This window comes from Ictidomys tridecemlineatus, chromosome 10, assembly GCF_052094955.1.
Source record: "Ictidomys tridecemlineatus isolate mIctTri1 chromosome 10, mIctTri1.hap1, whole genome shotgun sequence".
Taxonomy (NCBI): domain Eukaryota; kingdom Metazoa; phylum Chordata; class Mammalia; order Rodentia; family Sciuridae; genus Ictidomys; species Ictidomys tridecemlineatus.
In genome coordinates, this window is record NC_135486.1 from 142,568,763 (window position 1) to 142,580,885 (window position 12,123).

Genomic DNA, 12,123 nt, shown 5'->3' on the forward strand with positions numbered 1-12,123 from the left:
AACAGTGAGATCCCGTCTCAAAGTAAAAATTTATAAAATGGGTTAGGATCATTATAGCTCAGAGACACAACACTCCTAGGTTCAATCCCAGTAATGTAAAAAGAAAAATAAAAAAAGTTATATATTTAATATATATTAAATTGATTTAATCTTTCTTGAATCAGTGATTTACAGGCAGACTAAGTTCAAAGCAAGAAAGGGTTTCTGGGCTGGAGATGTAGCTGAGTGGTAGAGCACCTGTCTACCATACATTCAGCACTGGGTTCCTTCCCTAGCAATGCAAGGGGTGGTGGTGGGGATTTCTGTATTTAAACTAGTCTTGCCATAGTCTGACTGCTACAGTTACTTTATACCTAAATAGTCTGCCCAAAGTTGTCTATCACAACTTTAAAACACTGTCAGGTAAAGAAGCTGAAAAGGGAATTATTTAATATATGCCACAATAGTAAATACCACAAGGCTAGCTAGAAGTTAATGGTGCAAGGAGACTAGCCTTTGAAGCCACCCAATTTCTTTCAACCTCTGCCCAGTTAAGGAATCCTGAGGCTCTGGTACCTCTGACCCACTTTTCCTCCCACCTTGTGAAAGCTGCCCTCTTAGAAGATTCAGGTGATGGGGAGGACACCTACACAGCTGGGCAGGGCTTAAAAACAGGATATGGGCAGGGAGTGGGGCTCTGGGACGCAGCCAGGCCCCCGAGATCTGTGCAGGCTTGGAGAGGGCCCGGCAGCTCAGACACCAGTCTGCTCAAGGGAAAGTGCAGACGGCTGTGGGGAGGAAGAGCCCGGGTGGAGAGGCCTGGTCTTTGGATTAAAATGCCTCAGTGACCAACTCTGAGTGTCTAGAGACATTGGGTACCTGAAATGCAGTACACCTGTTCCCCAGCTGGCCACACACAGGCCTATTCACATCAAACTCGTCCACACGCTCAGAGCTACACAGTCCAGGAGAGTTTGCTTTACAAAGCTCAGAATCTCATTAAAATGTTACTGAATACTTGACTCACAATTGAAGTGATCTACCAATGGGTAATGTTTTGCCTGGTGCCCTCCTATGTCACCAAATTCCACCTGCTGTACTCCATGGGAGGCCTCAGCCTATTTTGGCAGAGAGCTACTTTCCCTACTCAAAGCATGTGGTGAACCACACAAGACAGTTCAGCCCAGGAAGTCCAACTGTAGCCTGCTTCGCAGCAAGCAGGCGGCAGCGTGTTTAAGAACTGCTACTTTCATGGCCAATGGTGTCTCCAGACAGAGATGGATGGCAAATGGCCGTGCCACCCACCCGGCCAAGCCCAGCAGGTCCTCAGACTTGCTCAGCATTCTGTTCGGTTCTGCTCCACAATGGGGACCATGCTGCATCCACCCTGGATCTGTGTGTGCAGCCCTGTCACGTGGCCTGGCACTGTGAACCCTTGGAGAGGGTCAGCCTCGCCACACAGCAAGCTCTGCAGCCTCCTGAAGGTCGAGGCAGCACGTCCATCCAGCATTCCCATGCTCCTTGTGACCCACCATCTTAAAGCCTGCTGGTGTCCTCTGGCTGCTCTACCCAATTACCACAAACTTGGTGGCCACACATACACTTGCTCAGTTCTGGAGGTCAGAAGTCTGAAATGGGTCTCACTGGGCTAAAATAAAAGCAAGGTGTTGGCAGAGCCCTGTTCCTTGTGGAGGCCTCGGGGGCCATCCTGGCCTCCCTTCCCCAGCTTCCAGGGACCACCCACATCCCTTACTCACCCTTACACCTTCAAAGCCAGCAGAAGCTGGTCATCTTCTCACCCAGGTAACTGACACTGATTCCTGTCCCCCGTTTCTTGTGCAGAGACCCTGGGGGCCCTGAGGATGATACTGGTTGTCTAGATAATGCATCATGATCTTGTATGGGGATCTGCAAAGGAATTCTGTGGCACAGCAGAGCATGTCCAAAGGTCCCCGGATCAAGGTGCAGTCATCTCTGAGAGGGTGAGACCACCACAGCCTATTCCAGACCCTAAATCTCAGAGACTGGCAAGATCCCACACCTTTCCCATCTCTGAACACACCACCCTCTTCTGTCTCAGCTGTGTCACCTCTGGGAAACCTCCCCAGACCATCCCTTCCAAGCAGGCCAGTCCTCCTTCCTCTTCGCCACAACCGTCCCTGTCAACCACTCCACCACAGTCCCTCACTGGAGCCCTCCCTCACACCTCCTTTCCTCCAAGGTGGTCACGTGTGGGAGGGACGAAAACCCTGCACCCAGCACTGCACCTGCCAGTCAGCAGGAGTTTGATGGATGAACACCTGGCCAGGCTCTGTGGGCGCCAGGGCGCAGGCAGCACAAGCAGTCAGGGGCGGGCAGGACGGCACAGAAATGAAGGCCAATGCAGGCATGGGATGGAGGGGCAGAAAGGGACCCTCGCAGTGCTACTTGACACAGTGGCTGCACAGATACCCCTCAGTGCCCGAACGGAAGTTAGGGGAGGCTTTAGAGATTTTGAGAAGTTTGCCCTCCCTGGCCATATCCAAGCATACGTCTGGGGGCTTGTCTAAGGAGGAAGCTGGTATGTCTCGTCCCAAGAGGTAACTGCTGTCAGTCATGTGCAGCAGGCCCATGGCACGGCCTGCGAGATTTCAGGATTTGATGAACTATAACCCAACATAAATAAAATCCACCACAATCCATTTCTTCTTTTTTTCTTTCTTGGTAGTGGGGATTGAACCCAGGGACACTTTATAGGACTGAGTCACACCCAGACAGTTTTTATTTTGGGACAGGTTCTTCCTTATTTGCTCAGGCTGACCTCAAACTTTAAATCCTCCTGCCTCAATCTCCACCATGCACCACCATGCCCAGTTCAGAATCTATTTATTCCAATAGAAGAGAATTTAGCTATAAGTTCACCTGATAGTCTTTAAGCTGTCTACAGAGATGAAGCATTGCAAAAACATTTTATCAACTAAACAACAGTCAGTAAGGTATGGTAACACACGCCTATAATCCCAGGGACTTGGTAGGTTGAGACAGGAGGATCACAAGTTTGAGGCCATCTTCAGCAACTTAACAAGGACCCTAAGCAAGTTAGTGAGGCCCCTTTTCAAAATATATATGTATATAGCTGGGGATATAGCTAAATGCTCCTGGGTTTAATCCTCACTAGCAAAAAAAACCAAACCCAAAATTAAAGCACAGTGGATCATGCCTATAATCCCAGCAACTGAGGCTGAGACAGGAAGGAGGCTCACAGGTTTGAGGCCAGCCTCAGCAACTTAGTGAAATCCTGCCTCAAAAGATAAAAAAGGATTCGGGATGTGAGTGGTAAAAGCAATCCTGGGTTCAATCCCCAGTACCAAAAAGATAAATAAAAACTAAAGATGCATGCACACACTGCATTCAATGCATGCATGAAGGCTTCAATGTATGTAATTTCTTTTTTTTTAAGAGTGAGAATTTTTTTTTTTTAAAGAGAGAGTGGGGGGGGAGAGAGAGAGGGAGAGAGAGAGAGAATTTTTAACATTTATTGTTTAGTTCTCGGCGGACACAACATCTTTGTTGGTATGTGGTGCTGAGGATCGAACCCGGGCCGCACGCACGCCAGGCGAGCGCGTTACCGCTTGAGCCACATCCCCAGCCCAGAGTGAGAATTTTTAATATATATTTTTTAAGTTTTCGGCAGACACAACATCTTTGTATGTGGTGCTGAGGATCTAACCTGGGCCGCACGCATGCCAGGCGAGCGCACTACCACCTGAGCCACATCCCCAGCCCTGATCTATTCTTTATATTAACCCATCCTGTCCTGAGTTTAATTCTATAAACATAATAATTACTTAAAAGTTATGGCAAATGGTGCATTTGTTACTCAATTTAAGTTCTACCTGTTGCACATCTGGAACAATGGGAGAAAATGGGTTAATCACCTTTACACACTTTCTACACATGCACAGTTTCTTCAATTCTTTTTCTCCAAAATATTTTTGTTCTAAACATAATTGCTGAAATGTAATTCAGCAATTTATAGCTGTGGAATTTATTAATAAACTGAGGCTTTCCACATTTTCAGTGCAGTTGTTGTCTGCACTGTAATAAAGAAAAAACTTGATCCTTCATAAGAAACTTGAAAAGCCTTGCTCTACAGGGTTGTCATAAGAACCATCTGTGCACAAGTTCCTAATGCTTTTTTTACTCATTCTGCTTTTCCAGGACACACTGCATCTTCCCAGCATGAACTGTGACCTTAGCACCACCAGAATCATTTAAGCCAAGACTCCAAGCAGATTGTTTAGGCCAGCACTAGCCAATGAAGCTCTGTTGTCGTGGTATTCTCGCTGTGCTGTCCAATACTGGCCATACTACTGCTGAGCATTCGAAATATGGGTAGTCAAATCAATTTTCAAATACCTAAGACCTGTAATCCCAGATGTTCTCGAGGCAGGAGGATCACAAGTTTGAGGCCAGTCTCAGCAACAAGACAAGACACAGCAAACCTATCCCCAAAAGGGAGGGGGCTTGAGATGTGGCTCGCACTACAGAGTCCCTGGGTTCAATCCATAGTACCAAAACAATAAATGTCAAATTACAATGTGGCTTGTGGCTACCGCAGTTGCATGGTGTGGAGTTAGACCCTTAAGAACCTTCTTATCCCCATACGTCACCCCCCCCTTGTCCCCAGTATAACAAGTGGTGCTGTGGACAAATGTAGGTTGAAATAGGAAAAGTCTCAGTGTGTGCTCCTCAATACCAGCAGCAGAACCTGGCAAGGGCAGGCAGACACTGCATCAGGAGAAGCAGCCCCTGGACCACCCCTGGCTCCAGAAGAGTGCATCAGGCTATTCAGAGGCTGGGGCTCCAAGGAAGCTCCTTCTGAGGGCTTTCCCAAGTCCAGCACTCCAGCCCTGCTGCTCACCTTTAGTCCTTACAAGCACAAGACATGAGAATAGGGCTGAGAATCATTTAGGGACCATTCTAAGTGTCTTAGACTGTAAAACAGCGGTAAGTATGTTTTTAAGAGAATGTTTTTAATTACTTCACACAGTTTGATTGAAGAGCTTCTCCTGAAACTGATAAAAACTAGCACCTGGAAGCAACACTTGAGTATTAACAACCTACTCTATCTAAAGGGAGGCGGGACTATGTAGGCTAGCCACAAGCAAGTTAAAGGGTGTGCTTGTTTAAAATGGCAACTGCATAGTCCATTAAGAGCTCTGAAATAATTTACTTCCTAAGTCACACTGACAGAACTGTTCTGGCGCTTCAAGGTCAATGGCCCACAGGCTGCTTCTAGGAGCTGGGGTGGTAAGGTTTGCTCATTCTGAACACTCAAGAGAAGTACCACCACTAGGCAACATCCCCTCCTCTCTTTCTGAAAATACTGTGAATGGAGCGGCAGCAGAGGCAGCCAGGGGAAACCAGATCACCATTCAGATCCGGGGCTGCTCCCTGAGATGTGATCAACCCCACAGTCCAGCTCACCCTCCAAAGGCACATCCCACCCTCCAGACCGGGTACCAGTCTGCCTGCAAGAGCCAGAGCCTCCCTGGCAGAATAGCCTGAGGACTGACACATAACACAGGACCTGCCCTCCCAGCAGCAATGTCACGAACCCTATTCGACAGCATGCAATCAAAACCTAGGGAACAGGGTCTGAATATTCTGCGGCAAGCAGGAAAATCACAAGGCACTGTCCTGATTTCACAGGAAACCCTGCTCAGCTATGAGTCCTAATGACCCAAAAAGAACGAAGGGCCACCGTTTTGAAGCTGGAACACCACCATCGCTCCCAGGTTTCAAGGATTTAGGAAGATAGAGCCCCTGTCAATCAAATACTGTGCTCTCCTTAACAGCACCCTGAACATCTTACCACTAACTGTTCCGACAGGCAGCTGACCAGTCACTCTCTGGCCTTACCTGTTCCCCACTCCATGGGTTGGACAAGGTAGATGTCCACATTGCTTCTCAGAGTGAGTTCTCCCAGATGCCCCTCCTCCTTTCCCATTTTGGGTCCTTGCTACTCACTCCAGAGTGTCCATTATTAAGTTCTGGAAGTACTTTACTCTAGCCCAGGTTGGTGTATTTCCCTATGAAAAAAAAACTTTCTAGCCAGGCACAGTGGCACACATCTGTAATCCCACTGACTTGGGAGGCTGAGGCAGGAGGGCTGCAAGTTTGAGACCAGCTTACAAGGGGTTGGGGACATGACTCTGTGGTTAAGAACCCCTGGGTTAAATCCCCAGTATCAAAAAGAAACTTTCTGATTACTGTTTCCAATTCCCAAATAAAAAGCTTATATTTCTCATCCTCAGGAAGTAAACCTGCTTCTCTTCAAGAACTTCAATATAACTGACTTGTCATTAGCAAAGGCATATATTAAACTTACTAGAAAGATGGCAGAGCTGACACTTAATCCCTTCTTCCTCCAATTTCTTAAATCCACAATTAGTTCAGAACAAGTGCTGTAGGAAGCAGCTGACATCTACAGTTTGACTCTGTCATGGTACTTGTCAAGAAATACCTTGTTACAACCTTGTTCCCCAGAGTAGAGTTCCTTGGTCTTAGAAATCTAGCAGAAATACCTAGGCTACATATTATTCATCCCGAAAACTAGAAACAATAACAAAAATAATCTATAAAAATGCTCGGAAGAGCTGAGCATGGTGGTGCACACCTGGAACCCCCATCATCCCCACTACTCAGGAGGCTTAGGCCTATGCAAGCAACTTAAAATATGAATCAAAAAGGAAAGGGCTGGGGGTGGAGCTCAGCGGCAGAGGGCCCCGGGTTTGATCCCCCATACCACAGAAAACAAATCTAAAGACACCTTCTGTAATTTACCAAGTTCTCTCAAAGTTCTTTTATAGTGGTGGAAAGGCTTTTCCTTCCAAAATGATAAAAAAAAAAAAAAGAAGAAATGCCACTTGCTATTCAAAGCCACTCGTTAGAAGTACTAAACCTGAATGGGCAGCTGTCACAGCGATACAGGTTTATGGCTTCAACGTGGGGCTCACAAGGCCACCGGGCCAGCCTGCCATCTCCTGCACTCCTGGTCAGCCTCAGAGGGCACTGGATGTGTTTCCTGAAGCAGTATCTCCCACAGTAAGTGTAACAAAGAAGGAACGAAGAAGACAGGCACACAAATGGTAGCACCAAGGGCAGGGTGGCAAGGGGAGGGGAGCCAAGGGCTCACCAGGCATGTGGCTGTGGTGACACTGCACCCAAATGGGGTCTGTGCCACTTCCCTAGGGTGTCTACTGTCTGCTGCAGAAGGAGGGCCACAGCCAGACCACACAGTGCAGGTGGGCCCTGGCATGGCCCAGGAGCCAGAGAGCCCCACTGTGCCACTTCCCACAGGTGGCCGGAGAGCAGCCCACTTCCACAGCTGTGAAGGGTTCAGGCAGGACTGAGGCAGAGGCTGGTAACAGGATGTAGGAATGGAGGCTCCTGATCATTCTTCCCTGATACAACCCGCTTCAATCCACCATCAGGGTCGAACACTAGCACAGGAATAAACCACAAGGGCCCCAGCCACGTGGCACCCACATGCACCACATCTACTCAGTTAATTTTTCTCAAAATATTTTACCTTTAAATTTGAATCCTAATGAAGGCACATCAAACGCAAAGATTCATGTCCAACACTGCTTTAGATGGAGGCAGACTCTGTTTTCTTCCCAACACACCAGAATACCATTAAAGTAGTGCTTTGTTTTGAGAGGGACTAGGGGTTGAACGCAGGGGTGCTCTACCACTCAGCCACATTCCCAGTCCCTTTTGAAATTTTTTATTGAGACAGGGTCTAAGTTGCTCAGGCTGGCCTGGAACTTGAGGTTCTCCTGCTTCAGCCACCCCAGGGGTTAGGATTACAGGCACGTAGAACACTTTTGCACACCACCAATAATCAGCCTGCCCCACCTGTGGCGTCTCCCCCACATCATGTGTAACCCAAAACTGGAGTAAAAGCCTTTAGCTGCAAAGCAACACCACTTATTGAACATCTGTGCTCCAAACTTTGTGCCTGGCACATTTCACATGCTTAGGGACTTGGGTCTCACCATCTCTAGGCAGGTAGGTATGAATGACCTCCTTTTTAAAGATGTAGAAACTGCAACATCAAGATCTGAAGCAATACACATGAGGTCATACAGCAACTGAACAGCAAAACCCAGATTCCAACCCAGGCCTGGAGGTGTGGCTCAGGGAAGAGCACTTGTCTAGCTGGTGAGAAGATCCCTTCCCTGTCACCATAACTGCTTTGCTATGAACAAGCTTACTGGTATCCTTCACTTGATTACAGAGGAGAAAATAACAATCAGAAAATCAGCACCTGAAAGAATCGAGAGAGTTGAAGCCTGCAGGAAATACTCTGGGACATCAAAACTCACTCACTCTAATGAGAGTGAGATGTTTTCAGGACTAGCCTAATAATTCCTCTGTACTGGGTTCTCAGATGATGTTTAACTGTTTCAGCAAGAATTCTTTCACCAGCTGAAGTCAACTTTAGGAAGGTCATTATCTCTATGGCACTGCATTCATCTTGCTCTAGCACCATTTGAAAGTAATGCTGCCTCTCAGATACAGAACAGACAAGCCTAGTCCATCTGGGTGGTGTACCAAGAACTCACTTTCTGCTCCCAGTCATGCTTCAGCAGAAGGTGAAACTTCACCTCCCCACACAAGTGCAGAAGAACCCCCCACACACACCCTGACAAAAACACCAAAGTGAGCAACCTGCTCCGGATGGCAGCAAGACAAGTGTCAGCAAAAGTCAGGCACGATCCCACTGGTTCCCGCTCACCCAGGCCACCACACCAGGGAACGGAGATTTAATGACTCTGTTGGTCTACCCAGTGGGCGCAAGGCCTGGAAAAACCTCCTGTGGCCTCAGCAGGGCATACACTTAGTGGATCATCACCTCTCCAAGGACAGCACAGCAGTCCTATTCAGGTTACTCCTTGGGCCCTTAGGATGTATGACCCTCAAAGTTAGTAAACAAACTGCTAAGCAAATTCATCCCTGGCCAGAGCTCACACCACCTCCACAGCCCAGGTGCCTGACAACCTGAAACTTCCAAGTGGCTGCTTCAGGTCTTACAGGTAGCATGTGGTCCTAGCCCCATAAGATTGCCCCTCAACTCCCCCCCACCAAAAAAAAAAAAAAAAAACTTCTTCCTTGTAACTTAACTGCTCAACACGGGACATTTTAAAAACAACTCATCCAGAGCACTGTTGCTCTCCAGCGGATACCCAAGGAATATGCAGAGTGCAACCCCACAAAGGGAGGCAGGAGGAAAGCAAACTGACCCTGACCTATTGATAGGGTGGTGGGACAACCAACCAACCAAACCAGTCTCCCAGTCTCCTTAGAAAGCAGCCAGCCTTAGAGGGACAGCAGGAGGCTCCTCACTTAAGTAAGCCTTCCCTGCCGCAAGCTGGTCAGAGCCCTGATGGTCTCCAGCTGCTAGCTCTACAGGAAGAGATTCCCAACAGGTGCGAGCCACTGGCTCAAATGGGATCCCATTCACAGCCTGGCACACGAAGCCTGGTTACTAGAGCTTGTAGTCACTAAATTCCACACTTCTGACATTTTAATAGAAACACTTTTTCACTTCTCCTGATCTTAAATTACAATGTTAAGCTAGAGTCCCATCTGTGGAGAGGAAAGGCTGATGTGAATTACCTATGACATAGGCACCTTTTAAGCCACACAGCTGTGAGTGCTCACAAGGGACCATTTTTCCCATACAAATAAGGCCCTACAAGATGAGGGTCCTTCTGGATAATGAACTTTGGGTAGGAGCCTACTCAGAAGAAACTAGTTCCTAAAGTTGAAGGGGGGAGCAAAATTCAGACCTGAAATCTTTGTGCTCCAATTTGAGATTCTGGTAAATGTGCATGCACATCTTAGGAGTTACCTTTCACGAAAATCAAGCATCCTGATGAAAGAAAGCAGTCTTGAAAGCACAAACACTCAGGGGAGACTAAAGGAGATCCTTCCACCACCGCCAGCGCTCTAGCCTTTCTAGCAGAGCCTCTGAAACCGTGGACATGGACATTTTCCCAGAGACATGCTGCCCAGTGATGCCCATGTTCGTTCTCTCTCACTGGTGTCCAAGACACTTTAGGAGTTGGTAAGAGGACGCACACGGGAAACTGACATGCTCAGCTATTGGTTTTTTTTTTTTTTTTTTTTAATCGGACGCAACTGGCAAAGGAAACTGAAAAGCAAACCTTTCTGTTCCGTTTTAGTTGTGTTGCAAAGTCTATCACGAAAGAATACACAAAATTCTCTCCAAGGTATCCCTCCAGTAGTTTGGCTTAATCGAACATGCCAGACACTCTGCCAAGTGAAAGAGATAGCATGGTCTCTGGCATGGACTCAGCTCTCCTGTCCCCCACTACTGCCATTGATAAGTACCACTGGTGAGTGCCTTCTGCAGGCCCCTCAGCCACTGTGTCCTCTGCAGCACAGCCAGCCAGCTTCTCAGTGCACATCCAGTTACCAGCAGCGAGTTATTTGCGGGAAAACAGCAGCCACAGTTAAGTGCTGCCACCCCCCAACCGGTGAGCAGAGAGGGCCACAGGGCAAACACCGCTCCACCTCCACTTCCCTAAACCTCTATTCAAGACTCAAGACCTCTCGCTGAAGGCAAAACTAGAACCCAGGCTTCATGCCCTGACCATCCAGATGCCACCCTCACGCTCCTGGAGACCCCTGCCCCTCGGCAGTCCTGGGGAGGTCAGGAAACAGGACTGCCCCTCTGCCCTTTCATGAGAAATAAAAGGTGCCATCCAGTGACCACCGGGCCGCAGACCCTGCCCTTCCTGTGCCTCTCACTGCGCCCCAGGACCAACCCCTTCCACTTCTCCCAGTGCCTGCGCCTCGGGGACTCTGCCACATGGACAGACACCGAGTTACCTTCCGAGTCAGGGCTGATTCTGACGTAGGCGGCGCGGGTGGCGGGGCTTTCCTGCCGTTTCAGCACACACCTGGCCGGATGTCGAGGGCACCACCTACGGCCAGGTGCCAGCCTCCCGGGCCACGGGCCCCGGAGGCCCCGGGGGCCCTCCGGGGGCCGCGACCATCTGCGCGCCCGGCAGGTGCCTTCCCCGTCAGGCGCGGCGCCGGGCAGAGCCGCCGCAGCCTCCGGGGCCTCTCGGAGCAGGTGCGGCGGGCCCCGCGCTCCGGGCTCCGGCCGGCGGCCGCCGCAGGCCCGGGCGGGGACGGCGGGCCCGAGCGAGCGGCCGCGGGAGCCCGGCGACCCCGCGCCCGACCCCGCGCCGCGGGCGCTTTGTGCCGGGTCCCGCCGCCCCGCCCGCCCGGGCCGCATGACGGTGCAGCGCGCCGGGCCGGGGCCGCCGGCCGGGCCTGCTTAAAGATGGCGAGCCGCGCGTGGCTCCCGCGGCCGCCGGCCACAATGGGCGCGCCGGCCCGCCCGCCGGCCCGGGCCTCACCTTCCATCTCCATGTCCTCGGGCTCGCTCAGCTGCTGCTCGCCCGCTTTCTGCTGCTGCTGCTGCTGCTGCTGCTGCTGGTGGTTCATGTCGGCCGCGGCCTGGGGCTGCGCGCCCGGCGGGCGGGCGGCGGCGAGCCGGGGCGGCGGCGGCGGCGGCGGCGGCGGGGCGGCCTCCTCCTCCTCCTCCCGCGCGTCGTCGGCGGCGGCGGCGGCGGCCCCGGGGCGGCCCGCGGCGGGCGGCGGCAGGGAGACGCGCACGTACTTGCTCGCGATTCGCCCAATCTCGGCGCCGAGGCGGGCGGGCGGCCGGCGGGCCGGGCCGGGCGGCCGGGTCGCTCGCTGCGGCCGCCGCCGCCGCCGCCGCCGGGCCCGCCTCCCGCCGCCGGGGCCGAGTCCGGGGCCGGGGTGCCGCGGGCCGGCCGGGGGCGGAGGGCGGCCGGGCGGGGGCCGCGGAGTCAGCCCCGCCTCGGGCCGGGCGCGGCGGGCAGGCGGCGGGGGCCGCGGCGGGCCGGCGGGGCCGGGGGCCGGCGGGGGCGGCGGCGGCGGCGCGGGCGGGCGGCGGGCCGGCCGCGCTCGGGGCGCTGCGGCCTCGGCGTCCTCGGCGGCGGCGGCGGGCGGCGGCGGGCTCCGGCGGCGGACGCGGCCCGGCGCTCGTCTCCGCTGGCTCTCAAAATGGCGGCGGCGTGAAATGTCACATCC

General features: G+C 51.8%; 1 protein-coding gene across 1 annotated transcript in view; it reads right to left on the reverse strand.

Annotated features, from left to right (window-relative positions):
• Usp7 (ubiquitin specific peptidase 7) overlaps positions 1-11,586 on the reverse strand; it is a 56,360-nt gene extending 44,774 nt beyond the window's left edge. Inside the window, exon 1 of the mRNA XM_078024620.1 lies at positions 11,424-11,586. Within this exon, the coding sequence (XP_077880746.1) occupies positions 11,424-11,511 (88 nt within the window). The 5' untranslated portion in view covers positions 11,512-11,586. The remainder of the gene's footprint in view (positions 1-11,423) is intronic.
• Between the last annotated feature and the right edge of the window lie 537 nt (positions 11,587-12,123).